At 39.5% G+C, this 27,975-nt stretch overlaps 3 protein-coding genes across 5 annotated transcripts; 1 reads left to right on the top strand and 2 right to left on the bottom strand.

Moving 5' to 3' along the window:
* The first annotated feature begins 5,889 nt into the window (after nt 1-5,889).
* Nucleotides 5,890-16,140, top strand: trpv6 (transient receptor potential cation channel, subfamily V, member 6). 2 transcript variants are annotated; one of them, XM_086311495.1, is made up of 17 exons: nt 5,890-5,984; nt 6,158-6,305; nt 6,401-6,498; nt 6,586-6,708; nt 7,277-7,417; nt 7,579-7,677; nt 11,036-11,211; nt 11,306-11,452; nt 11,559-11,638; nt 11,744-11,879; nt 12,649-12,735; nt 12,830-12,906; nt 12,999-13,164; nt 13,317-13,383; nt 13,482-13,750; nt 13,845-13,951; nt 14,910-16,140. In XM_086311495.1, the coding sequence occupies exons 2-17, from the start codon at nt 6,175-6,177 to the stop codon at nt 15,139-15,141; spliced, it is 2,136 nt and encodes a 711-aa protein (XP_086167621.1). In that variant the 5' UTR covers nt 5,890-5,984; nt 6,158-6,174; the 3' UTR covers nt 15,142-16,140. The 2 variants fall into 2 exon arrangements, with proteins under 2 accessions (XP_086167621.1, XP_086167623.1); XM_086311497.1 differs by having other exon boundaries at nt 5,892-5,979.
* Nucleotides 15,397-20,824, bottom strand: LOC147319138 (C-type lectin domain family 6 member A). 2 transcript variants are annotated; one of them, XM_086311499.1, is made up of 7 exons: nt 20,674-20,824; nt 20,327-20,425; nt 17,303-17,410; nt 16,891-17,019; nt 16,377-16,528; nt 16,144-16,241; nt 15,397-15,863 (listed from the first exon to the last, which is right to left on the bottom strand). In XM_086311499.1, exons 1-7 carry the CDS (start codon nt 20,762-20,764, stop codon nt 15,734-15,736), a joined length of 807 nt encoding a protein of 268 aa, XP_086167625.1. In that variant the 5' UTR covers nt 20,765-20,824; the 3' UTR covers nt 15,397-15,733. The 2 variants fall into 2 exon arrangements, with proteins under 2 accessions (XP_086167625.1, XP_086167624.1); XM_086311498.1 differs by lacking the exons at nt 20,327-20,425; nt 20,674-20,824 and adding an exon at nt 17,491-17,687.
* Nucleotides 20,825-23,409: 2,585 nt separating this feature from the next.
* On the bottom strand, nt 23,410-27,559 carry LOC147319137 (gamma-aminobutyric acid receptor-associated protein-like 1). Its single transcript, XM_086311500.1, has 5 exons — nt 27,368-27,559; nt 26,380-26,469; nt 25,649-25,727; nt 24,703-24,821; nt 23,410-23,893 (listed from the first exon to the last, which is right to left on the bottom strand). The coding sequence occupies exons 2-5, from the start codon at nt 26,467-26,469 to the stop codon at nt 23,828-23,830; spliced, it is 354 nt and encodes a 117-aa protein (XP_086167626.1). The 5' UTR covers nt 27,368-27,559; the 3' UTR covers nt 23,410-23,827.
* Nucleotides 27,560-27,975: the final 416 nt, after the last annotated feature.

Here is a 27,975-nt window from a genome sequence, read left to right as displayed (position 1 = left end):
AGAATGACTAACATGGTCACAGATTTACATATTTATGGTCACATTTCGCTTGAAAAAATATGTAAACATTTCCCCTGGTTTGAACAAGGCTCACCTTGTTCCGCTAATATCACCTTCACAGTGTCCAAAAGTGAACTTCTCGAACTCCTCGCACTTCACGTTCCACACATCAGCAGGTTTGTGTGAAATCAGAGTTAGAGATCTGCTGGGATCAGCAGTAATCCAAGAACAGAAACAGGTCTCCCACATGTCCCAGTGGTGCTGATATCAGAGCAGATCTGGACTGATATAAAGACTACACAAACCTCCATGTCATGGCTGCCAGAGTAATCTGGCTGGCGCCTTGCTGTATTTTACTGTATATATATTTTTCATACTGCAGAGCATTGCATCCCAATGTCAAACTGCGGGATAATTATAACAATATTTACACCAACAAAACTTTACTTTAGGAATTGTCATCCACAGACAGCTTTAAGATCTTTTCAACTTCATGCATTTTCTATTCTTTTACATTGCAGAGTAAAATTACACATCTATGTGGTAACTATTAACAGCTGTTATTTTTGCAGACTAGGATTTTACGTTAAAAATTTTACAATGGTACAAAATTAAGTCTTTACTGAAACTGTTCTTAAATTAAAGCACAAAAGCAACATCAGCGAAAGATACACAACAAAACCATTTACAGACCTTCCAATGAATTCAGATTTTTTTTTCCCTTTTCAATTGCAAATAATTTGAACTTTAGGATCTATCACCCTAATGAAACTGCTGTTCTTAGAGTTTCTCGTGGCATTTTAGTGAAGAGAGATGCAGATGAAAACGTTGTTCAGCTACATTTGACACAATTCATCATGGTATTTTGATTGACAGGTTAGCAACATGGCTGGGCATCTCTGGATCAGACTTAAAATGTTTTTAATTCTTATTTCCAGACAGAACTTACTCAGTTGCTGCTGACAGCTTGGCGTCCTCATTTGCAACTTTGTGCTATGGTGTGTCCCAAGGTTCTGTTTTGGGACCTGTTCTGTTTGCACTGTATTTGCTATCTCCAAAAAGTTGATTCTGTTCATCTGGACGTAGCGTTTTGTGGGAGAAACGTTTCATCACTCATCCAAGTGACTTCTTCAGTCTCAGCTGACTGCAGGTTTCCCCAAATCTTATAAACAGTACATTTGGATAATGACTGAAACCAGCCCACTGAGGAACAATGGGCTGGGAGGTCAGTTCCTTAATCTTAATTATGCAAATTCTCATGACCACTGATCAAAACCCACTGATCAATGGCCATGAGTACCATTCACAGAGAGTTGGGGAATGGCTGCAATCACAGCATTGTAAGATGGTGACAGATGTACCCTTAGGCCCCCTCCTCGACTCAGAGATGGTCTTTCCCTTTTCAAGTAAATGGTCTCCTTGACTCCGCACTCAAACCAGCGTTCCTCCCTGTCCAGGATGTGTACATCCTCATCATTGAAAGAGTGTCCACTGGCCTGTTGGTGTAAATAGACTGCAGAGTCCTGGCCTGACGAGGTAGCTCCTCTGTGTTGTGCCATCCGCTTTGCCAGAGGTTGTTTGGTTTCCCCGATGTATAAATCCTGGCAATCCTTCTGGCACTTAACAGCGTACACTATGTTGCTCTGTTTGTGTCGGGGGACCCGATCCTTGGGGTGGACCAATTTTTGGCGCAGCGTGTTTTGGGGTTTAAAAGCCACAGAGACCCGGTGTTTAGAAAAAAAGGGATCACATGGATCACATGGGATCACTACAGGCTTTCGCTTGGGCAGCGGTTGTAACCTGCAGTCAGCTGAGACTGAAGAAGTCACTTGGATGAGTGACGAAACGTTTCTCCCACAAAATGCTACGTCCAGATGAACAGAATCAACTTTTTGGAGATTTACTTTCCTGGGTGATTGAGAATGCATCAATATGTATTTGCTATCACTTCAACACCTTTGAATGTGTCTCATATCATTGTTATGCAGATGATATCCAACTGTACATTTCTTTTACTCCAAAGAATGTTGTAAAAATATCCATCCTTTAAGACTGTATTGATGCCATACAGAACTGGATGGCTGCTAATTATTTTCAGTTAACACAGAGAAAAGTTTTTGTTTGTGCTACTGACAGCTTTGTTTGCACTCTGATTATTAGTCTTGGGTCTTCATCATTGTTTCAATCAAATGTCAAAAATGTAGGTGTCAGATTTGATCAGGCTCTTAGTTTTAATACACATATCAATAGCCTTGTTTGATCCTGCATTTTATCTGTGAAATGCTGCCCGCCTCAGTCGAACGGTGTCCAAGTCAGAATTAGAAATGATAATTCATGCTTTTGTTTCCTCAAAGTTGTAATTCACTGTACGTTGGCCTCAGGAAGTCCTTTTTGGATCACTTACAAATCACTCACTGCAAAGTGCAGCTACTTATTAGGCTCGCTAGTGATCTCACTTGACACCTATTTTGCTGTCTTTGCATTATGTATCTTTGTGATTATTTCCAGAGCTATGCATGGTTGAATGCCTACTTACTTAGTGAACTGCAGTCATATAAAACATGCAGGTCATTGAGATCTTTGGACCAAAACCTGTTGGTGGTTCATCTTTTTGGACTGAACATTAAAAGAGACTGTCTGTTTGAGGTTGTGGCTTCTTAACTATGGTATGCACCACCACTACAGTTCAGATTTCGTTTCTGTGGGCTGCAATGAAACGGTTAAAAAGTAGCTCAAGACTTACTTGTACAGGCTTGCTTTTAAATTATGAATATTATTGTTGTGTTTTAATGTCTATATTTTTATTTGATTATTGTTGTGAATAACTTTGTGATCCTTGTCTACAATGGTTCTACATAAATACATTTTACTTATTTACTTGGTGCTATGTTAAATTTAACTCATATAAACTATCTTCCACTGACATTAAGTTAAACACAAAGGCTCAAATAAACACTGTGCATGTCAGACTGTTGATGAAGATGAAGAATATTAAAAAGGTGCAATAGGTTTAAGATTTAAATAAAAATATGCTTTAATTTCAATTCTGATCACATAAAGACAGACAACCCGCTTTAATCTAAAACGTTAATTTTAATTACCCTCTCTAAAAACTTTAAGGAAACAGTAATTCACAAATTTTGAAAATAGCATTATTTTTGTAACAGACCTTTTTTTTTCATTTACAACGACATTGCACTCATGTAGGCTGAACAGTTGTTAAAAATTATGTTTTGTATATTTGATTTCATTTGCAGTATAACCTTGCAAATGAAATTAAAATATTTTCTGCAAAGTCGTGAGTGAACATTTACTTCGTCCTACTGAATTATTATCGTAACCATCTGAAGCCTGAACCATGAAATAACTGCCTTTTTATGTGTTTATTGAAGCTTGTGACAATTTTGTTTAAACAAGAAATTAAATATTAATTCACATATATGAGTTTTAATATTTTTTGCTCACACTTTATGTGTTAACTTTACACATCTGGTTTTTAAGGGGTAAAAAAAATCGCATTGACGTCTCAAAACGTGTGTATAAAATATGACACATTTGGCATTACGGGGTCAAAGAAAGATTCAAAATATTTTTTAACACTGAAAAATCTGATGATGAACTAAAGAGTAATATGAGAATGACTCATGTGACCTGGAATTTTCCAGATGGCAGAGGGTGATGGTTTTACATAATCCAATTTAATCATGATTTAAAATACATATTATAATACATCTTACTTGCAATATCATTTAATGCAGTCTATTAGGAATAATTAAAGTTTGGATATTAAGAAGCATGTGGGGGGAAGTTTTTTTATTTTATTTCATTCTTACAGTTTTTCAAAGAGTTTTTCAAATTACTTTGATTAATGGCCCATGTGTGGAAAGTTGTAGGTTCAAATCTCTGGCCAGTCAGGGGACTTTTGTAGAGTCACTCTAGAGACGTCCTGTCTGTGACTCTGTGGGTGTCCCTGTGTCCAAAGACATGCATGTCAGGTTATCAGTGAGATTGTTGGCTGACCTGTCTAGGGTGTACCCTGCCACTAGCCTCTAACTCACCTGTGACCCTAAGAGACGGAGTGTGTTTATCCTGCAGGCCGCAGAGGTGTACATTTGTTGTAATATCTCACAAGTGCTTCCTCTACAATTCACTTTGTTAATCATGTTGTTCTTTATGTTGTATCATTTTCTATTTTAATGCTTTGATTAATGCTTTTTAAAAATAAAAATGTTTTGGGGTATGCAAAGTTAAATATGTTGGAAGGGTCAAAAAAGGTTTTGCGCTGGTCTATTTTTCTTTTTATCATTCTAGGATATTTCTTTTTTTTTAAAAGATATTCAGGATTATGTAATCCTTACACATTTATAGACTCACAGCTATAAGGAATCAGTCTCAGTTAATTTCTTCCTCTTGATCCTTGTTGTCCTGACAGATTTGACCAAGTTCACAAAAACTACAAAAGATATTTCCTGAAGATTTCTTTCATTTTAATTGCATTTCTATCACTAAACAGTTTGTGGGATTTTACGGCTAGTTTAACTTTCGTTTTGGTTTGGCTCTTAAATAACGGTCATCAAGTACTATTAAGTCACTCTGGACTCAGGAGTCAGCTGTCATAAGATTTCTGTAATAATTGTTTTCTGTGGTGTCTCACCTCAAATTAACTCAGTGTTGTTACACATGTCCAGAAACAGTGAACACCAAAGCCACAAAATCATGTTTTTTTTTACAGTGTTATTGTTTTCTTATAAAGACCTTAGCAGTTTTGAAACTACTGGTCTTTATGACACTGCTTAAAGATGGTGCTCTCTGTCTGGTAAACAGCTATTATCTCCACAATACTAAATGATGGCCACATCGGCAGCCATTATCAGGGCCTCCTATAGTCTTCCTAAACCCTGTTTATCCAGTGGTTAACCAGCTTTTTAGTCATGACCTAAAAATGGTGCAGAAAAATATGTGTCCACTACAGCCGAGGTGACCAGAAATTTAAATGTTCGCTGATTCAATAGTTTGTAAATAAATCAGATCTCTGTAAATGAAATTTGTGGCTTTTTATCAGCTGAATGTGTCAACTCTAAAACTAATTGCAGTTTCACAAAACAACACGCGCCATTAGCTTTGTTTTCCACATTCAGAGAAAAGTGACATTCTCTCATTGAACATGATGCTGCTGCCAGCCTCTAGATGATCATTATAGTCTTTGTAGTGCAGTAATTACTGCATCTGGGATCATTCCTGTTGACACATGAATGGTGCTCAACATGTTATATCACTGTGAATGAAGCTAGATGTTTAGTGTTTGTGTGTCCAAGAAGCAGCATGGTGGAAAATCCTTTATAATCTCCATATTTTCCAAATAATTCCAGTTTCACTCTGAGGATTTTGCTCATTCATTAAAAAAAAAGATCCAAACTAAAACGCAATGCCATAAAGCGAGGTATAGAACAGCATGCTTGCAATTTCCAAACAGGTTTTCTTAACAGTTCACTACAAGTGGTGTGTTGACTGTCATGATCTTGCTGAATTTTCATAGTGGCCATGCAGGTTTCGGTGGTAGTCAGAGGAATGCTGAGAGGCCTGGTGATTGCATAGATATCCGCGAACTGGGGACTGGACCATTGTCACTTTGCTTTTAAGGAGATCAAGCCAATAATTTTAGATCAGCATGACAAAGGAATTCCTTGTCAACAGGGAGTTGAAGCACAGCTTTCTCTGTGGCACTTCTGACCAGTGAAAGTCTCCTTGCTCATTACTGCGTCACTGTCTTATTCTTACCTGTCAGCTTTCCACGCATCCTCCTTCTCCACCCATTTGCTCTCATATCTCCTCCCTCTTGGCTGGGACATATATATATATTGGTGATGCCACAGGGATTTCATCTCTCCTCGGGGACATTTTTAAAGGTGGTGTGTCCACTTTTGAGTGTTTCTCTCAGTGTCACCAGAGATTGAGGAGCAGCAGTTTCATTGCTTAAGGGTGAGGTAAGACTGAAAAGATTTACTTTAATTTATTAATAGAAAAAACTACCAAAATGAACAATTTTTTTTTCCACCTGTGGATTTAGACTCCATAGCATTTATTTTTCACCCACTCTACTTTTGTCTTTCTTGAGTTTCTTAAAAAACATTCCTAACTTTTCGTTTCACAATTCTAGTCAAACCTCAGGTGCCAATGTCACCGTCTTTAGCCAGATCTGCTCCGAGCGAGCTCAACCATTGGTGGAGCCAGCTGAAGTTTCGCCTTCAGAACAAAAAAGGATGGAATGAAATGCTGGATGAGACATTTCTGCTCTACACAAAAGGGTAAACTCCTGCTGACGCCACTTTCCAGTACATTCAGTTTTGTTTAAAGTTTTACCATAAATCTGATTTCTTGTTTCTGTCCTTCTGTCCCTCAGTGTGAATGACATTCCTCTCTTCTATGCGGCTAAAAACAACAGTGCTGGTTGCATCAAGAAACTGCTAGGTTGTGCATCCACGAATATCTTTGAGAGAGGTACGACTGAACAAGGAGTTTAAACCTTACATTGCTGCCTTTTTGGTGTGTTTTCCGTGATTTTAGAAGGTGTATCTTCTTGTTCAGGCTCCCTGGGAGAGACGGCCCTTCACGTTGCTGTTATGAACGATAACCTGGATGCTGCTGTGGCTCTGATGGATGGAGCTCCTGACCTCATTAACGAGCCCATGACCTCTGAACTTTTCCAAGGTTGACATGCAGAAATTCATAACTGCAAAACACCAATGCACATCATGCAGACTGAGTGCTGTGTGTAACTATATAGATGTCAAGTTGGCAGCTTTTTGGTCTGCAATTCAAATAATTCAGCTTATTAGCAAAATCTGTGAGATTTTTGATACAGTGGATACAAGGGCATGTAAAAGCCTAACACAACAATTTAAGCAGGTTTTTAAAAAATCTAAGGACCTTAGAAAGTAAGCGAACTGAAGAAACTTAAAGAAACTTAAAGAAGTCTTAGTCACTTTCTTTCTAAGCTCCCTAATATTTTAAAAAATATTTTAATTAGTCAAATCATATCGCTGAGGTTTTGTTTTTTTTTACTTCATTATTTTATTCATCTAACAATAAATCAATAAAGGGCAACAAATTCCAATTATGAGGCCTCATCTGCTGCTTTTGGAGAGCAAACCCTGTCAGGGTTACAGTGGTGGATAAAGCAAAAGCATTAAGTGTAGGTTTTACCAAAGCTGGTGAAACGAAAACCAGTGTGTTGGCAGTGAACTGATGTACACTTTCTCTCTGTGCTCCGCCTCAGGGATTACTCCTCTCCACATTGCTGTGGTGAATCAGAACATCGACCTGGTTCGTCATCTGATTAGTCGCGGTGGTGACGTGTCCACACCTAGAGTCACTGGTCTGTATTTCAGGAAGAGGATAGGAGGACTTATGTACTGTGGTAAGCCAGCATGAGTGAACTTACGTAAAGAAATGTTTCAACCATTAATTACAAGGCCAGTGGCAGGACAATAAAACCCCAAACTGGTCCCAACATATGTGATAAAAACAAGGCAGAGAGAGATTTTGTGCAAAATAACAAAACGCGTGGCTTTTCATCAGGCGAGCACATCCTGTCTTTTGCTGCTTGTGCTGGGAATATGGATATCATCTCCATGGTAATCGATGCAGGCGCCAGCACCAGGATCCAGGATTACAAAGGTATGAGCCCTTGAGTGAGAGAAGATCAAGTATTATTTTACACTGCTAGGAAATTTGACTGTGTGACTGCTTAAGCCACAAAATATTCTGCATCCCATGTGTTATTAGGGTCTTATTTTTAATTTGATTTATCACAGCATTGTCTAAAATTCTCACCACTAAAGGACAAAATCAACCCTGATGGGTTTGCCACTAATTGCAGCTTTCTGGCACTGGTCTTGTAATTTAAACTCAAAGAACCTCAAGAATTACTGTCAGGCTCAAACTAGCAATTTTCTTATCTAACCAACAGCTGAAAATGCAAAAAGAAAAATTGACATCAGCCTGAAAAGGTAAAAGTTTCAGGCTTCTTTTTTGTCAAAGCTAAATTATATTGAGGAGACTGTTCATATCAAAGACACTACTGAGGCATTATACAATACAATACAATACAATAAAACGTTATTTGTATAGCACATTTAAAACCAGAGGTTGCCAAAGTGCTTCACATAATCCAATAAAACAGTAGTAAAGTACAAAGGCGGATAAGCTAGCAGGTGGGCGGCATTGTTTAAACAAGCATACAAGTACACAAGTACGCAGATAAGGAAGCAAGACTTAACGATAAAAACAATAAAACAATGTAAGTAAAAGAGTAAAAGAGAGGAAAGGGGAGGGCAAGAAAGTACAATTAAAAGGCATGCTCTAGGAGGCCGGGAAGGCTAAGCTAAAAAGGTTTGTTTTCAATCGAGACTTGAAGGTCTGGATCGAGTGAGACGCGTGAATAGTATGAGGGAGGTTATTCCAGAGGTTAGGTGCGGTCACCTCTGGTTTGCAGCCGTGACCTAGGTTGCACCAAAAGTAAGACGATCTCAGTGTTCTACTGGGAGTATTCATGCTAAGGAGATCAATAAGGTAGCTAGGTGCAATATTATTTATGATTTTACAAGTAAGCAGTAGGACTTTGAAATCAATGTGATGTTTAATTGGAAGCCAGTGGAGGCCAGTGAGAATTGGGGTGATAGACTCAAGCCTACGAGTACCAGTTAGAAGGCGAGCCGCGGCATTATGGACGACTTGCAATCTATGAAGAAGGGCAGAATGAATCCCAGTGTATAGGGAGTCTAACCTGGATGTGACAAAGGCATGGATAAGCTTTTCTAGATCCTCACATGGTAAATATGGCTTGGCCTTAGAAATTAAACGAAGTTGATAGAAACAAGATTTAATAACAGAGGACACATGCTTGTCAAGTTTAAAGGAGCCGTCCTGGTAAACACCCAAATTACTTGCAGAATCGGAAAGATAATCAGCGAAGGGCCCGAGGACACCAGTTAGATGGGCTCTAGGGGTGTGACTGTCAAAGATTACAATTTCTGTTTTCTTGTCATTAAGGGAATTGCTCAGCAGCCAGTCTTTACCCACATAGCAAAATTGGTATGACCCGGATCTGGCCCACACAATGTGCTTACACATGGCCCACATACCGCAAAGAACGACGGCCCTTTGGTGGCCCAGATCAGGTTTGCCAGATGTGGCCCACACATGGGCCAGCACAAGGCCAGTTGCAGACACACTGGTGGTCCTGTGCTGGTCCATGTGTGGACTGCGTCTAGCAAACCTGATCTGGGCCACCGAAGGGCCGTCATTCTTTGCGGTATGTGAGCCATGTGTAAGTTGTGTGCAACCACGGGCCAGTTGTAGACACAGTGCTGGCCCTGTGCTGCCCCAGAACAGTTTTAGCTCTGGCCCCAGATGTCAGCCTAATGTGTACCTTTATCAAGGCATGTAATAACAACATGTGCCGGAACATAATAGTAAATAACATGGGCCCGGTGGCGCCTGTGTCCGGCAGCCTCGCCTCTGTCAGTGCGCCCCAGGGCAGCTGTGGCTACAATGTAGCTTGCTATCGCCAGTGTGTGAATGTGTGTGTGAATGGGTGGATGACTGAATGTAGTGTAAAGCGCTTTGGGGTCCTATGGACTAGAAAAGCGCTATACAAATGCAGGCCATTTACCATTTACCATAACATGAGAAAACTCTGTTCAGACAGTGAATGGACTGATTCTTATATGGCGCTTTTCTAGTCTCCCGGATTACTCAAAGTGCTCTATACAACATGCCACATTCACCCAATCACACATACTTTCTCTTAACTGAGTGCTACCTAACTGCATTCATACACATTCACATTCTTAACATGCAGACTAGATAAGCCAGGGCTGGAACCACTAACCTTCCGATCAGTAGGTAAACTGCTCTACCGCCTGAGCTACAGCCACCCACTGGTGAAGATGAGTAAACCGTCACTAGGTTTTGGATAAAGTGTACACTCACAAACCTGTCAAACCTGCATTTGAAATCTTGGCTACCATAGCAGTATCGTATTGCAACATGGCATTTGGGTCTTCTAACTAAAATAGGAAAATAGGAACATAAATAGTGCCACCATTGCCAGACCTGGCCCACATCTGGTTGACATACACCCTGCCATGACACCGGTCAGTCAGATGTGCCACCTTGATGCCAGATCTGGGCCAGACCTGTTTTCTATGGGCCCGGGCCACATAAACCAAACCACAATTGAGCCAGATATGGCATGCCATCGCATAGACAGTGCCATCTATGCCAGGCCTGGCCCATATCTGGATGACATATGTTTTTACATGCCAGAAGTCAGCCAGCAGTGCCGGCTTGATACCAGATCCAGGCCAGAACTGCTTGCTATGTGGGTAACTTCACTTATACAATCGAAGAAGCGAAGCATTGATGAAGTATCACCCTCAGTCAATTCAAAATAAATTTGAATGTCATCCGTGTAGCAATGATAAGAGAGTTTGTACTTTTCAATAATATGACCAAGGGGTGACATATATAGAGAAAACAGCATAGGACCCAGCACAGACCCTTGAGGGACACCACAGGTAACAGGGGCAATGGAAGAGGAGTAGGTACCCATGGTGACAGAGAAGGACCTCTCCGATAAGTAGGAATTAAACCAACCAAGGACCATACCTGTAATGCAACCAGATGTTCAAGCCTTATTAAGAGAATGTTATGGTCCAACAGCTCAAAAGCAGAGGACAGGTCCAACAAAACTAAGGCCGCGGGGCACCCAGAGTCAGTAATTAAAAGAAGATCATTGAAGTACCTCGAGAGTATAGGTTAAAAATTAAAAAAAACATTTTTAAATGCTAAACTAATTGTTGCCAGTTTTTGCTCACATAGCTAAATGTTTCAGAGTAATGACTGATTTCTGGTTTATGGGGACCTTCAGGAGGTTAACCCAGCTGTGCATATCTGAATATGAGCGTCTTATTAACAATTAATAGCTTTCTCCTGTCTTCTTGTGCCTCCTGCGTACACACTCTCCATACAGGCAACACAGTGCTTCACATTTTGGTCTTGCAGCCCAACAAGAACATTGCCTGCCAGGTCATTGACTTGATTATGGCACGCGATGCAGAGCTGGACCAGCAAGTGCCCCTTGATATGGTTCCCAACTCCCGAGGCCTTACACCTTTTAAGCTGGCTGCAAAAGAGGGAAACACAGTGGTGAGTAGTACCATGGAAGATTCACATGGTGACCCAAACATGAAAGGTGGAACAGATTGTTCCTAATCTCATCCTAACCCCCTGTCTCTTAAAGATATTCCAGCACCTAGTTAACAAAAGGCGTGTAGTCCAGTGGAGTCTGGGCCCTTTGACCTCTCACCTGTATGACCTGTCCGAGATCGACTCGTGGGCCGATAGCATGTCAGTGCTGGAGGTCATTGTGGCCAGCCAGCAGAAAGAGGTACAGAAGAATATGTAGGTAGCATTCAGGAGAAAATGCTAATTGTTATCAGGAAGTTAGTTCTGACTCTGAGATTTTTTATATCTCTTCTATTTTTGCTCTCCAGGCAAGGAAGATCCTGGAGGTCACTCCTGTGAGGCAGCTGGTTAGTCTGAAGTGGAACCTGTATGGGAAACATTACTTCAGGTAAGATTTTGTTAGTTTTGTTAAATCTGAACTAAAATACTTGAATTGTACACATGTCTATTGCTGTTTAACACACTGGGTTTCTTCCTCCCTTTTTGTTGTTAGGTTTCTGCTGTTTCTGTATCTCTTGTACATCGGGACTTTCACAATGTGCTGTATGTTTCGCCCCCTAAAGAACGCTCCAGAGAACTACACAACGTCAGATGCAGACAAAACTGTCTGGGTTCAGAAGACGCTCAAGGTGGGCCAGAACTATGAATTATCATAGACATTAGAAAACCTTAAACAGATCTCAACATTTTACTCACTATACTGTTTGAATGAGACACCTAAAGTGAAATTTTTATGTTCAATGTGCTGACTGTTTTTGAACTATCCCAAAAATATAATTAGATTTTTATTACAGCACATTTATTTTAAAGAGTCATATTTCAGATTAACCTTTTGGAAATAAAATATGAACATTTATAAAACTGACTGCCTAGAAGTAACATTAAACCAGCTCTCACGTGTTAGTACTAATTATTATGATCCAAATAGTCGACCGAATCTGCATAATGAGTACTTTGATTTAGTTTTCTACCCTCTTATCTTTGTTTAATTTTTTCAGTTTGTACTTCTATTACATGAGTTTTATGGAGTTGATGTTTTGGGTGTAGATGTTTAGGTCAGTCCCCACTAAAAATTCAGATTCCTCTAATTGAATCCATTATTACCCCCTATTTTCCCAGTCCCCACCTGCACTGGGGCCTGCTACACATTTTAGGAAGGCAACACTTTCATAGCGTGTCACTTCTACTTTGGCAGTTAGTACTTCCTGAACTACAGCACCACCAGAGGTTTTTTTGCCCCAAATTACTTCAGCCATAACTTACGTAAAAATTCAAATACATAAGATCCACTAAATGCATGTGTAAATGCCAAACTTTACACCTACATAAGTTACACTGTCAGACAATAATGAGATTTTAATATTTATAACAGCATCATTTCCTCTTTGTCCACCTCAGGAGAGTTATACAACACATGGGGATAATGTGCGGCTCGCAGGAGAGATTATCAGCGTCATTGGAGCTTTTGTCATCCTTGTGCTGGAGGTGGACATTTAAAATATGCTTTTTGTTTAAAAATATTCAACAGTACATTACTGTGAACTGTTCTGACCTCATGCATCCCCTGTGCTCCTAACAGATCCCAGATATTCTGAGAGTTGGAGCAAAGCGCTACTTTGGCCAGACGGCACTGGGAGGCCCTTTCCATGTTATCCTGTAAGCAAGCACACACACCCTCTGAGAACCCAAGCAAAGCATAATGTTTGGGAACACTGCCTAACCTTGCTGCCGCTCTTGTTTTTGACCAGTATCAGCTATGCCTGCTTGGTGGTGCTGCTGTGCGTGTTCAGAGCCTGTGAGGTGCAGAGGGAGGCCGAGGTGATGGCAGTGTGTTTGGTCCTCGGCTGGTGTAATGTCATGTTCTTCGCCCGTGGCTTCGAAATGCTTGGCCCTTACGTCATCACGATACAGAAGGTGCGGATGGGTTTCTACACGAGCTCCATGAGTAACAAAAACATGAGTTTGCTCTGCTCACACACCTGCTCACACATGTTTTCATTTGTTGTTTTGGTTTTTGAGGTTTTACATTTTCAGACTGAGCTCGCTTGTGTCTCGTTTCCCCCTAGATTATATTTGGAGACCTGACAAAGTTTATGTGGCTGATTTCCATTGTGCTCTTTGCCTTTTCCACCTGTGAGTATATTGTTAGCAATAAAAATAAACACAAATTTTACAAAACATTCTTTAAAGGAGACCTTCCTGCTCTCTTACAAACATTTTTTTCTTCTCAGCCCTCTGGATAGTCTACATGACTCAGGAGGTAGATTCCCTTCCTGCGTATCGCTCATATCCCATCAGCCTCTTCTCCCAATTTGAGCTCAGCGTTGGCCTCATCGATCTGCCTGTGGACCACACCATCCCTATACCTGCGATTGTCCATGTGTTGCACTGCACCTCCTCTCTGGTTTCCCACATCCTTCTGCTAAATCTGCTCACCGCCATGATGAGTGACACACAATGGAGGGTGGGCCAGGAGAGAGATGAGCTCTGGAGGACTCAGGTAACAGGGTTATTACACACACATGTGTAATCACCTCTTCAGCGTGCGTTAAGCATTGCTGTGTCATGTTTACAGCTGTAATGTTGTTATTCAGGTGGTGGCCACGACGCTCATGCTGGAGAGGAGGCTTCCTCGCTGTCTCTGGCCTCGACTTGGGGTCTGTGGGCTGAACTATGGCCTGAAAGAGTGCTGGTATCTCAGGTAAGATGCAACCTTGTGTCAGGAACAGACGAAAACCCACAGAAATCACCTAACACAGCAGAAAGGGATGTTATCTTTAAAAATAAAGTCAAACAGGAAGTTTGTACAGAAACGACAGCCACAGCTCATGTCACGCTATAAAATGCTCAATTCTTTTTTTTTATTGTAGTTTTTATATTACTTTCACACCTCCTAAGGCTACACTGCATGTTTTTCTTAGTCGATTCTTTTCATTTTTGCGTCCGTCTCATCAAGGTTAAAGAGGAAAAACATTCAGCCTGGCTAACAAAAGCTGCCTTTCAGTACAAATCAATTCAGTCTATTTCTCAACACATCAAATATTCCTTTGGTTGTGTTTTTTCTTATTTTATCTCAACTGGTGAATGCTCATATGAAAGAAAACATGAAACAAAAGCCAAAAGCTTGAAATTCGAAGTGCTGTAACTCAGTTTTATAAGTTCTTTCTACTCTTGACATACAACTTTGAATGCAAGCCCTTGTTTGAGCACAAGCTCCTGTTTGTGAGGGCCAACCAATCAGAAGACAGGTAGTTTAAAGTGAATTGGACAAATATGAGTTGCTCCAAGCCAGTATAAGACTAATAAGGATCATTTTGAACTGCAAGTTATGGAAAGCTAGTGTAGACAGGGAAAATGTGCATAATACACCCTTTTAAGTGTAATAGTAGGTTATATATGTATAAGTAGGGGGAAAAATATAGTATTAGTAATACGATAAGAATGGTGCTTCTCACTGCAGGCACAGCATTACTCATGGGTGAAGTCCATCAAAGGCTTTCATTTAGTGTCAGTGGGCAAAACTGTTTTCCTTCTGTAAGTGAATAAGCTTTTTGTTTTGTAGGTGGGGCCCCCAAAAAAAAACGGAAACTAAAAAGAAGAGTGTAACATAATTAATTTTGAAACATGCGTGACTTTTTCTTTATTCGTCTTCTTTGCAGGGTTGAGGAAAGAAATGACTCCATGATGCAAAAGATGCGGCGTTACGTAAACGTCTTCTCCAAAGAGGATGAAAAGGAAACGGAGGGAGATGAAAATTCTGACTTCAAGGGAACCTTGAAGCTGAGACTTAAAAACAAAGGAGGATGGTGGGAGCTGGTTCGACACAGCGCTTTAGGTTTGGAGATGGAACAGGATGAGCCAGAGGAGGAACAGAGCATTAAATATGTTTAGAGAGAGATGCCATCTAACCCAGAAGTTCCTTCCTATCGTCAACTTTGAGTCATATACATATTAAGTAGATGTAAAGAATTGCTGAATTTCAGTGACCTTGGGGTGAAAGAACCACACTATCTTGATTTTTCAACATAGTAAACAGTGCAATTATTTCCGCAGTATTATGCCATAGAACAGACTGTGATTTTTATAGAAATATGAAAGATGTCTAGCAGGAATATATGCTAAAAAAAAACAACATAGAGATTCATCTTATCATGTAGGTAATGAGTAATTTTATATGAGAATAAAACTTTCTTAAAACAGTTTCACTGTCACTTCATTTGTAAAGCAGACAGCAGATAATAAAATCATACAAAACAAAGGAGCAAGGCACTTACAAAGCTTTACAATCAAATATTAGAGCAGAAATTATTCCACACTAAGCTGCAAGAAAATCTACTGTAAATAAACTGCTAAGTGTCAGACTTAGCAACTGTTATCTAAAAAGCTTGTTTATATTTCTTTGCTGGATACTGGAAAGAGATGTCTTGGCATGTTATTGTTGAATTTGATGCTTGCTGGCGGAACAGATTTGCTCGCGGTTCTTTTACAAGAGCTGCAGCTGACAGATGAAGTAAGTGGCGACGTTGCAGGGAGCTCTAATCCAGTTTCTGGCAGATGGGCCTGTGCTCTCTAGGATCCCACAATTCCCAGTTCTTGGATCTTCTGCCCAATAGCTGCAAAACAAAAGAAAGAGTCATTAACTATTATTCTGCAATCTATATCTGGATTTTTTCTTTGTTTGAACAAAGTGTCCACTTTATTAGGTACACTTGTAATTCAATTTGCCAGCTGTGCAATAAATGTTTTATTTTATAAGCTTATTAACACATGTACAAACACCAATATGCACAGTGCAATAGTGGCAACCCTGATCTAAACCACAAACAACTATGTCTAAACTAGTCAATTGTCTGTTTTAATAACTATTTATAGAATCATTTATAGAATAAAGACCTCTCTTGCAGCTTTGTGCTGTCAACCCAGGTCCATTCAGTGCCTTTTTTAATGGTGCCGATCCAGTATTGGAGATTCCCTTTCTGTGTCAGAAAGTCCTAAAAGAAAAAACACCATTGATGCGTAACTATTAGCAATTATTACCACTTCATAAACTGCTTGCTTGTAATATATAAGCATATAGTTAATAACTCAAGGAAGGAAGAGAGCGGCATAAAAGTTATCAGATTCACCTGAACTTCTTTGCTTGTAATAACAGCCAGAGATCCCCCTCTGGAGGTGCAGTTCTGCTCGCTCTGGTGCCACTTCAGTCTAAAAGTCGACAGGAAAAAGCACGATCGGCCAAAGGTCATCCACCCATCACCACACAGCCGGCAGCCATGATCTGGAAGCAGAGAGAACAGGAAAAGCTTATTTAAAAAACAGGTTAATGAAAAAGTAAAAAGCTGTTAATCAGACCTGAAGCTTCCCACACTCTTTTTTTCCTTTGCATATTCAAGGGTTTTGCTTGTGATTTAATTTTCATCATATTTTCATCTTTATGCATGTATTTTTTCAGTTGCACAGAAATCTAAAAGAGTCTCAATTTTTCCTGTTCTATAAACAAAAAAAGAAGCCAAAGAAGAACACGAACTTGAGTCGAGACTTGTTTAAAAACTAATTTGAATCATTATGAAAGCAGAACTATAGCTAAAAACAAGGTGATTGAGAAAGAATCCCCCCCCCCCACTTTTTGTGCCTGCTCACGTTTAATGTGAATAGCTGGGAACTGGGCCTGGCAGTTCTCGAAGGAGCATCCTGGAGCAAACGCAGGTACTGCTTCTTTAGCTGTTGCACTTTCCTCTACCACCGGGCAGACTGTGGGTCCAGTTTGCACTAGAAATCAGAGCACAATGGGAGGAGATTTGAGAGAAGGAATAATGCCCTGAGGCTGCAGCAAAGCAATAAGCAATAGTTTTACTCCTTTGTTATGCACTGTTATGAGAAATAGAATTTTAAAAATCCATAGCTGAAAACAACTGTGCACCATTTTGATCCTGCTCTGCCAGGACCTTCAGTCTTACGTAATCTGCTTTGGTGTTATAAACATGGTGGTGCCAGGAAGGGTTTGTTATCACAGCGCTGACATGAATTCAGATCCATGGCTGCAGCTACTCACGTTTCAGGCTGAGGATAATGACAACCACCAGAAGGACGATGCACATTAAGGTGAGGAATAAGCACACTCCACGGTACAGACGCACATTTCCTCCAGTTGGTTCTTTGCCTGAGGAAGACGACATCAGATAAATGTTAATGAGCACAACAAAGACCGCCATGAAGCCTGCAAAAGCTGCAGCTTCCTACCTTTCTTCCCCTCCAGTTCAACCGATAATTTGGGTTGCAAGTTTTCATCAGCCTCATCTTTCTTATCCTCACCGTAACTGCGGCAGAATTTAATATACATGGAGAAAAACGTCCTGGTATTTGAGAGAAAGCTTGTTTGCTCTGTTGTGCTCCGTCTTCTCTGCTGACTCAAGACTGGCTGCAACAGTGCAGTTATAGGACGCCCCCTTTGTCTCATCACCATAGCAACTTGACCTTCATAGATTCCTAAGTTATTCATGGAGCACAGTGCCTGGCTTGTCCTTGAATGACCCAAACTTTAAACTCTCTTCCTGTCTCTCTCATTTTAAACATTAGTCTGTGTGTGTGACAAAGTTCTGAGAAAAACACAGACACAGCAGACTTTCTCCTTCAAAACAGCAGATAACTAATTTCAGATCAGTATTTATGTCTAATGCTTTGGAGATACGGAGGATGCACACGTCACTGATGCAGATTTAAAACATTAGTCTGTAAATATCATGTTATAGTACAAGGTTTTGCAAAGAAAGAGGACGTGGGTGACGACTTAATGAAGCACAAGAGAGCAAGACTTGTTTGTTTGTACCTCAGCAATGTAATAAAAATATCTTCCATTAATCTAATTAACAACATATTCTTGTAAACAAAACCATTATTTGATTTCACCAAATTGCAAAAAAGAACATGACTCGTGCTGTGATAGCTTTAATTGGCTTTGTTGCCTTTTTGCGGGTTAGTGATCATAAAAAAGTTAGACACATTGCTGTGCCATGTTGTCATGCCGTCTTATGTACTTATTTATTTATTTATTTATGCAGCTGTTGTTGTTGTCTTAACGACTAAACTGACTCACTACAACAATAAAGAACGATGGAAGTTCAACACAAAGGCCAAACTACAACAGGTTGTGAGTAATGTGGTTAGAGGGAAGTTTAGTTAAAATTGTTCTTTGTAAAGACACACAACAGACAGACTTCCTGTCAGACCGTTTTGCCTTCAGGCTGTGGGCGAATTTTTATTCGCACTGGGTTACATTAACAGCACAGCAACCTCAAACTACATGTGGTCTTATCATAATGGTTGCACGCAAATTGGATTAAAATGATGTAACAGATGAAGGAAAAACTCATGAACTAAGCTTAATTAACCAACATAAATTATAGCAGTAGCATTTCATAACAAAGCCCAGATCTTACAGAGTAATTTTACACAATTACGTAAGTAATTCTTCTGGACTTAGGATGTAATTTGATTAACTAAACATACTTACTTTTAGTGATACTTAGCATTTACAGTTGACATACGTGAAATTTAATTACTATAGGTATTCTGGACAGTTTCCAGTATATACCTACAAAGAGAAGAGTAAAGAGAAACTATTATTTTATTTTATTTAATATAATATAGTAATATAATATATATTTATAATGTAGTAAGGGAGGTTCAGACCCTTGACGATACCTTTGATACTAACGTGTAGATAGAAGGTAATTATTAGTAAAATATTCTATATCACATTTTACTCTATAAGAGACATGAAAATTAATGCTAAACAAATGATTAATAAAGAAAATATTTTTGTAATTAATTGATTATATGATAACATAAATGATTATACAATTAAAAAAACTAAACAAGAAGAGGGCACAATAAGTTTTTCTCTAAAGTATCCCAAAGTACACACTAAATGAAAAACATTTTTTTCACCCTTCTTCTCTTCTCTCCATTAAAACAGAAAATCCTGAATCCCATGTTCTGCTGAGCCTGCTTAAAAGCATTTTTAGATACTAAAAATTGCACAATTTCCATGTGATTTAGACGAATTAAACCGAAAGCGCATGACAATAACACCATAAGTTGCGAAATCATGAAACGCCACCAATATATCTAGTTCTATTTTCCTGTATATTACTCTTTAATGGTAAGATTATTGATTATGTTAAGTAACAGTTTTATTAGCAATGGCAGCTGTATTAATACTGCTTCTAATTATAAGACAGCAATATTTCAGAGTACCTTATATTTCAGGTAAACTTACATTGTTACTCCGCAGTGATTTTCATTTTTCTACTTTTTAACACAAATTCTTTTTTATATATATTGCAATATCTCCAGACATTAGTAAAAACACATTTTCTTGATGCATATCATTAGCATTATAAATGCATGGGAAAAACTGAGGGAGCCGAAACAATTTACTTAGGACAAAATGGTCAATAAATTCATTTGTTTTGAAAAGCAACAAATAATGTATCACGTCAAAGATCATTGTCTTAATAAAGACAAGAAATCTGCCTCTACATTGTAAGTTTTAGTGTAAAACAAGAAAACATCAACAATAAATCACTAAAAATAAAAAGACGGTCACAGCCCTAAATACTACAAACTGAAACATTTAATACCATATATCAAATATTCAGTACTATATTTATTTGATAATCCTACAAAAACATTAAAAAATAGTATTATACAGACTCTACAGTAAATTCTACAAAGATTTAAACATGCGCAATTTCACTGCAATGGTTACTATTATACACATTTTACTGTAACTGGTGATGCGGTTTGAAGATTACCAAAAAAAACCCACTTCTGCTTTTTTTTTTCTTTTCTCTTTGGCTGAATCGTTTTTTGTGAGAAACCAAAATATTTACTGCTTTAATTTATCTCCCAGATGGTAGATTATAAAGACAAAAAACACATTTATTATTATTCTGTATAATAATGATACTAAATCCTGTGTTTTACCTAAAGCACGTACTGAAAAAAGAAAGAACGAGCCGAAACATGGGCAACCAACCAGCTGAAGACACAAATATTTTGTGTAAAACTGTACCCAGTATTTGTTTTCGTGAACCAGCCGCAGAGAAAGCTTCTGAATAGACATCCTCAGATGAAATTTGCAGTTTGGCGTAGTGGTCTTGTTCTGCTTCCTCTAAAGATAAAAATACAGATGGACACATTTTAGCAAGAGAAATGAACCAACTGTGGTCGGCTTTCAAATAATCTGGATTTTCTAAAGTAAACTTTTTTAAAAATCTCAAAACTTTAAGGATTTTCTTTTTATTAAACAAGTTTTGAATCTTTTGCACAGTTTACTTACTTTACATAACATTTGCATGACTTGTATACATAATTTTAATTTAGACTTTGGTACAATGTAAACAGCTTCTTTTTTTTTACCTTCTTTTTTCACCTCCAGCATCGGTTCGCTCGGTCCTTCATCCCCTTCTTTGGCTTTTTCCGTCTCTTTGGGGATCTCTTGCATCTCCATGGCTCCCCTCTTCTTGTTTTCTCACAGTTTCGATTTTGCTGGAGCTTTTCAGACCTGCCTAGTCAACTGACAATGAGCTTATGTAACTTGTCATGCAGTTGCACAGACACTAAGTGACTTAGACTTGAACTTGGACTTAGACCTTTTATTGTCATTGTACAGTTGCTTGCACAATGGAATTACGTAACAAGACCACAAGGTTTAAAAGTAAAAGACAATATAGAAGAAGAAAAAAATATATAGGAACACTATGTACACTAGAATATAACAAATAATAAAAAAGGGTGGATGGAAACTGCACATCTGCCAAAATATTGCACAAAAAAGACATTTTACATTAAATGGAGAGACATCTAGAGCTGGTAATGGAGTCCAGAATGGAGAGTGGACACCTTCTCTGCAGTTTTGATGACCAATAAGGAGAGAGGGTCTGGATGACCCTCTCTCCTTATTGGCTGTTGTGCAACCAACGTACCACACAGGGATGGCGTGCACCAGCACACTCTCGATTGTGGCACGATAGAAGGACACTAGGAGGTCAGTCTGCAGCCTGTTGCATCTCAGAACCCTCAATAAATGGAGGAGCTGCTGAGCTTTCTTCATTCAGGCTGATGTATTTGTAGTCCAGGACAGGTCCTCAGAAATGTGGGTACCGAGGAACTTGAAGGAGGACAACCTCTCCATGTAGTCACCTTTTATGGAGAGGGGACAGGTGGTTTCCCTGTGTTTAGGGTAAGGTTATTGTGGTCACACCATTCTGTCAGACCCTGGACCTCTGTCTGTGTTGTCAACGTTGGTGATGATTCTCATCAGGGTGGTGTCATCTGCAAATTTGATGATGATGTTGCGGGGTTGCGGGGGGTGCAGTCACTGGTGTAGATGGTGTATGGGAGAGGACTCAGCACACATCCCTATGGTGAGCCAGTGCTGAGTGACAGGGAGGACGATCTGATGACAGATTGTGATAAAGTTTTTGATCCATGCACATGTAGCGGGGGGAGGAGTCTAAGTTTACCAGCTTGGCTATAAGGATGTCTGGGATGATGGTATTGAAAACCGAGCTGAAATCAATGAAGAGACTTCCTTACTGAAGTCCCAAGATTCTAAGCAGAGTTTAGGGCAGTGGAAACAGCATCCTCTGTGGACCTGCGAGGGCCAAAGCTGAGTGGGCGGCAGTCCTTTATGTGCTTTAGGACCAGCTTCTCAAAACACTTTGCAACCACTGGTGTCAGTGTGATGGGTCTGTAGTCATTGAGGCCACTGATGATGGTGGACTTGGGGACTGGTACTATTGTCGCTGATTTCAGGCAGTGAGGGACAGTGGCATGTAACAGGGAGAGGCTGAATAGTCTGGTGAACACAGGAGCCAGCTGGTCAGCTCAGATTTTGAAGACACTCCCAGGTATTCCGTCAGGGCCAGCGGCTTTTCTCTGATCAACTGCTTTGAACACATTGTAAACCTGGTGTTCTTGGGGAGTAAATGTGTGTGGGCTGTGCTCAAAGGCGGCTATGGGCAGGGTGGTGTGAATGGTAGGGGTGTTTACAGTTCTCTCAAAGCAGGCTAAGAAGTGGTTAAGTTCCTCTGCTAATGAGATGTCTATTTTATCTGTATTTGCCCTATTGCCTTTGTAGTTTGTGGTGTGTTTCAGGCACTCCCATACCTTCTTAGAGTTGTTATCTGAGAAGCGATCCGATAGTTTATTTAAATAGTCAAGTTTTGCTGCTCTGATGCTTTTTTTAAGGTCTGCTCTTTCGCTGCTCTACATATCCTGGTCCCCAGATTGGTATGCAGAGTTGCGTGCCTTTAATAATGCCTGAACCTTACTTGTCATCCAGGGTTTATGGCTGTGGTCTACCCGTACCCGCTTTTACATGGTGACAGTGTCCATGCAGTGCTTGATGTAACCTAGCACTGCAGCAGTGCGAGTCTCTAGGTCGACATGTTCGAAGACACTCCACTCTGTGAAGGCAAAACAGTCCTGCAGCTGAGCCAGAGCTTCCTAAAAAAGGTGTTGATAGTTTGGTTGGTGCCCTTTGTCCTTTTCCTGAGTGGTGTGTATGCCAGGACAATGAGCAGAGAGAGGTGGTCAGACATGCTCAGGTGGGGGAGGGGAACAGATCTGTAGGCTTGGTTAATAATTGAGTAAACATGGTCCAAAGTTTTGTTCCCTCTCGTAGGGCATTTCACATGTTGAACAAATTTAGGCAGCACAGTTCTTAAGCATGCTTTGTTGATGTCCCCGCAACAATGTGTACTCCTCTGGACACGCCCGTTGCTGTTCGGAGATTGACTCATGCAGGATGCAGGTAGACAAGCGCTGATCTAACATTAGCGTCTGGTGGTATGTAGACTGCTGTTTTATATATATATATATATATATATATATATATATATATATATATATATATACATACACACACACACACACATATTATTATTATTATAAATACTAATAATATTCACTTTATTGATCCCCGTGGGGATTACTCTCTCTGCATTTAACCCATTCACTTAGTGAAGCAGTGGGCAGCCACCAATCAGGCGCCTGGGGAGCAATGTGTAGGGACGGTACCTTGCTCAGGGGTACCTCACGTTAGCCGTTCAGTGGCAAACAAATAAGAAAAGAACGCACACAATGGATGGCTTCTTTTTTTTTTCCACAAAAGTTTATGATAATTTACAAAAACAAAAGTACTATTTGCATTAAATACAGGTAAGTGAGGAAAAAAAGAGCTCTCTCAACATAATTGCAATAAGTTCCACTTCTTACAAAGAATTCGTGCTTTCAAACCTTCCTGTGTTTTTGTTTACTGAGTAAGGAAATCAACATGACTTACCCATCCTTCTCCCCTTAAAATACTGTTGAAAGTTAAAACCATGCCAGCACCACATTGTTTTATACAAAGCTTTTCTTCCACCATGCACGGTAGTTACTTATCAAAGCTACTATTATAGAGAATAAAAGGTGGATGTGAAGCATTTCGAAACAGCCCCAATTCTTTCTTCAGCCCATATCACTCTTCTCATTTGCTCTCTTGCTTGCTTGAGTCTTTCGTTCGTCCTCATGCACCGTACACGCTCTCATTACTGTAGGTCATGTAGAGAAACAGGTCCTCTTCATGGTGCTCCTGAACACATTAAAATAGCAGGGAATAATCCACAAATGAGCATGAAAAGTTTGTGAACTTGGAGACACACAACAACAATGAAAAACAGAAGTTTATTTTGGATGTGAAATAAAACAAGTCAGCAATTTATCTAACTTCCTTCTCTGACGAAGTGTAAAAAGAATGGGAAAAAAATGTGTCTTCATTTACACGTTACCTTTAGAGCTAATCAAACCCTCAACTGTATCAAGATGTTCACTTCTCTTTTCTATATATTCTGATTTTGGCATCACTTTTCGGATGATAAAATATCACTTAGCTCATCCTTACTTCTGTTTACTTTCTGTTAGGCGCGTATTAATAGGATTAGAAAAAGCGAAGTAACACTGCTGCCTAAGCAGATCTGCCAAAAGAGTTTCAGAATGTGAAGACAAATTCAGTATGTTATGCCCAGAGCAGCAACTTTTTAAAGCTTTTTCCTACTTTTTAAGCCACTTAACATGGACCTTCAAATTATTCAAGCATTAAAAAGGCACCGAACTCAAGGGATGAACCAGTGTTGTGTCTATACATACCAGACAAATTAGCAGAGAACCAATTTTAATTTCTTTAGTTGGATCTATTAAAAACATTCCCGGTTTGTGCCTGTTTCAATACATTTCTGCACCTATTTTCCATTTTCCTAGAAAAATATAAAGAAATGAGGGGCTACTCAAGACTATTCCACAGTGTAGTGTTTTTTGCATTTTTTGTTTTGGAAAAGGAAAGCAATCTCTAAATGTGGATAACTGTTGTTGTGAGTCTGTGCGTGCGTGCACTGAAATGTTTACCTCATATACTGCAGAAAGAGGGGAGCTGGATGGGGGAAGAGAGTTGTTGACAAAGAAGAAGAGCGCCTCCTCTGGTCTCAAAGACACACGCTGACGGATTAGGAAGCACAACTGGCCGACTAAAAAAAGGGGAAGGAGATAAAGGAGTGGATGGTCAGTGTATAGCAGACACAGGAGTTTCACTTCATGTAAGATGAGAAAGGAGGAAAAAACTGATCATGACAAGTCACAGATCAGTCTGTGACTCAACCAGTTACTGTAAAACAAAACTTCTGTAAAGTTAAGAGAACTACCAATAGATTGAAGAGACCAATAAAGGAGAACTGGAGAGCTCTCTGTAATTTTACCGAGTTATTATCAAACAAACCTATGATTCCCAAAGTGTGGCTGGTGCCCCCTGGTTGACAGGGAAGGTACTGCGGGAGGGTTGCAGTAATAGCAGAATTTCGTTTGAAATTATGAGTATGTACAGTTACATATATATGTAAATAGTACTTTTTATTCACTTTTGATTTACATAAAAATGCATTAAAACTGGTAATGGGAGGTGGTTAGTTTTGTTTTAATCAAAGTGAATGGCCTCCTGCTGTGCTGCTCCTCCACTGACACTTGAAAATCTCTAAATATGTTTAAAAAGATGCCCGCAAAAGCTTTTAACTTATTAGGGACATCCTGTCTGGTCCAAAAGCTTTGGAAAGTACATCATAGGAGATACGGTTGGCTTGTGTGGATAGAGCAGATATTTGCTGTTTAGTCCTGTGTTGGCTGATCACCAAAACCAGAAGAGCAAAGTTGACACTGGCTTAAAGTAATTTGAAAACAGCTTTGACATTGCATAGTTTGTCAGGCCCTGTTAAAATATAACACGTCCTGCTTACAAATACTCTTCAATCATTCACTTTTTAATTTTTCCTTTGGTTTCAAAATATCTGTAATGTCGTTTCACCTGTTAAATCGGAGGGTACTAAGTATTTCTTCTTGTCCAGTTCAGGAGCTCGTGACCTCGGGGACCTCTCAACAATGATCTGCAAAAACACACCCCGAAACAAAAAGCAATCATTAACAAACAAAGGCACAGAGAACAAGTACCTGAATATAAACAAGAAAAAAATCATTTATCATTTATATATATATATATAAAACAGCAGTCTACATACCACCAATTAAAATGAGTCTTAAAGAATAATAATGTTGTTGTCATTTTTTTTTTATTACAAACCTATGAAGTAGATCTATTACACTTTTATTTGCTTTCTGTCACATATATACTGTTACAATGGTGGGTGCTCACATTAAACATGGCCAAAGTTCCAAATATTGAGGTCAGCAGATGTCCAAATAATCCCTGAGAGGCAAAAGTGCCACTTTAAAGTGCCAGCCAATCAGATGAAAGTTGTCTTAAAGGGAGAGTGGCTACAACAGTTGCTTTAGAGAGATGATGAACTGAGGTCCAGTAGAAGACAAACAAAGATCTTTTTTTAACCGAAGATACTCTAATAGAGCCCAAGAATTTTAAAAAAAAATGCTTAAAATGACCATAGAAAGTCCACCTTAAATTAGCTGTGCATAATTTTCAAGAGTAAATTGCTAAACTTGTTAAGGCACTTTGTTGTCCGTGTATAAATTTATAAAAATTAATCAAGTTTACTGGGAAAAAGTCACTGTTGTTGTACTCACCGGTATCTTGTCGGGATGCTTGGCCCGAACTCTCTCTCCCTCTGCTCTCCTCACTTCTAGTGGTACTGAGCGCTGGTACTGACTGCCCATCTGAAACCATACACAGGGAAACATGAAGTTTCTCACAATAGCTATATTTATGCAGTAGACAAAGGAGAAAGCACACTGGTGGACTGACTTCAGTGCCCAGTGCATTCAGTTAACAAGTGATGATGACAGCTGGAAGAGTGCATCATTGTTTAATATCAATCCATCTTTAGGTCAAGAGTTTTGCAAAGGTCGTATTAGGAATTGTGGACATTATGGACATTGTGTACATTGCATATTTTTGTAAGCAGGGTTAGAGTTTTCCATTAAAATAAAAACAACACAAAATTGTACCTTAAATCTATCTGTCAACAGCACAATACCCATTGCCGTTTTTGGAACGGGAAATGTATTTTTATTTTTGTCAAACTTTGCAGACCTCACAGTCAGCTCTGCAAAGTTATGATGGGCTAATTTTTTATTTTATTTTGATTAGATTTATTTTTAGGAAACAAAACAATGTTTACATGTTCATTAACTCTACTAAAACAGGGCACGACCATGACAATTAGACTTAAAACGCATTTTAGGTTCAGTCAGGTTGCTCCTGATGGACAAAAATAATGTATGACATTTCCTTGACTGATTTTTATCAGTGTAGAGATTGTGCAGATTGTACAGATGTACCGTTGTGATCATGGTTACACCCGTTTGTGGGTTCACGTAGGTTGGGGTCATTATGAAGTTAGGCCACGTCATTTCTCACAACAGCACCGGACTAAGCTCGCTTCCCGTATGTTAAGCAACCATAAAACAACCAAACCCTTAAAATCATTCAAGTCCAAGTGCCTCCAAGTCTAGCATGTAAAGGCCGATCGTAATTACAGTGAGAGAAATCCGATACGATGCTATGTAATGCTAGTAACGGCAGCTAGCGTATCAAGACTGACTGCTCACATACCTTTAAAACAAGTTTTAGTCAAAACAGGTCAGAAAAAAAGATATACTCCAGTGATGCTCTGGGCTTTCAAATTTCCCCCCCAAAATAACCAGAATTCTTTTTAAATGCTAATAAAAAACGCACGATCACGCACGAGACGGCTATCGCTGTCAAAGATGTCGACCGCTCTACTTATTCTGTTCAACGAAAACAACAACAAACACTTTAAACCCCGCCCACTGTAAACTTAGCCAATCGGGGACGAGCAAGTAGATTGACAGCGGAAAGCACGGAATCTATTGGGTGGATTTCTCGATCCGTGACCAGTTGTCACCGCCTCATATTCCTTGAGTGACGGCAGACATAACCAATATGTGGCTGTATGTGAGATTGCACTTGAGCCATGCCCCACACCCATGATCGCACACAGTCTGGCTACGTGCACAGCGTGATTTTTTTTCTTTATCTGAACTGTTCATTTTGTTCTAGAAACAGCTCCTGCAGACGCATGCCAGCAGTTTAATGCAAGTGAACTCTTACTGTGTACGTGCAAAATTACCGCCGGTGGTGAAGTTTTTGTTTACAAAAAACAACATTGATTGAAAGAACTCCAAGCGTGTTGTACAATG

Source organism: Aulonocara sp. 'chitande type north' Nkhata Bay, linkage group LG11 (assembly GCF_057382095.1).
Source record: "Aulonocara sp. 'chitande type north' Nkhata Bay isolate Kocher_YH1m ecotype deep benthic linkage group LG11, A_spYH_male_GT1.1, whole genome shotgun sequence".
NCBI classification, from domain to species: Eukaryota; Metazoa; Chordata; class Actinopteri; order Cichliformes; family Cichlidae; genus Aulonocara; species Aulonocara sp. 'chitande type north' Nkhata Bay.
The sequence above is the reverse complement of the archived record's forward strand: the minus strand, read 5'-3'. Positions and strand labels throughout refer to the sequence as shown.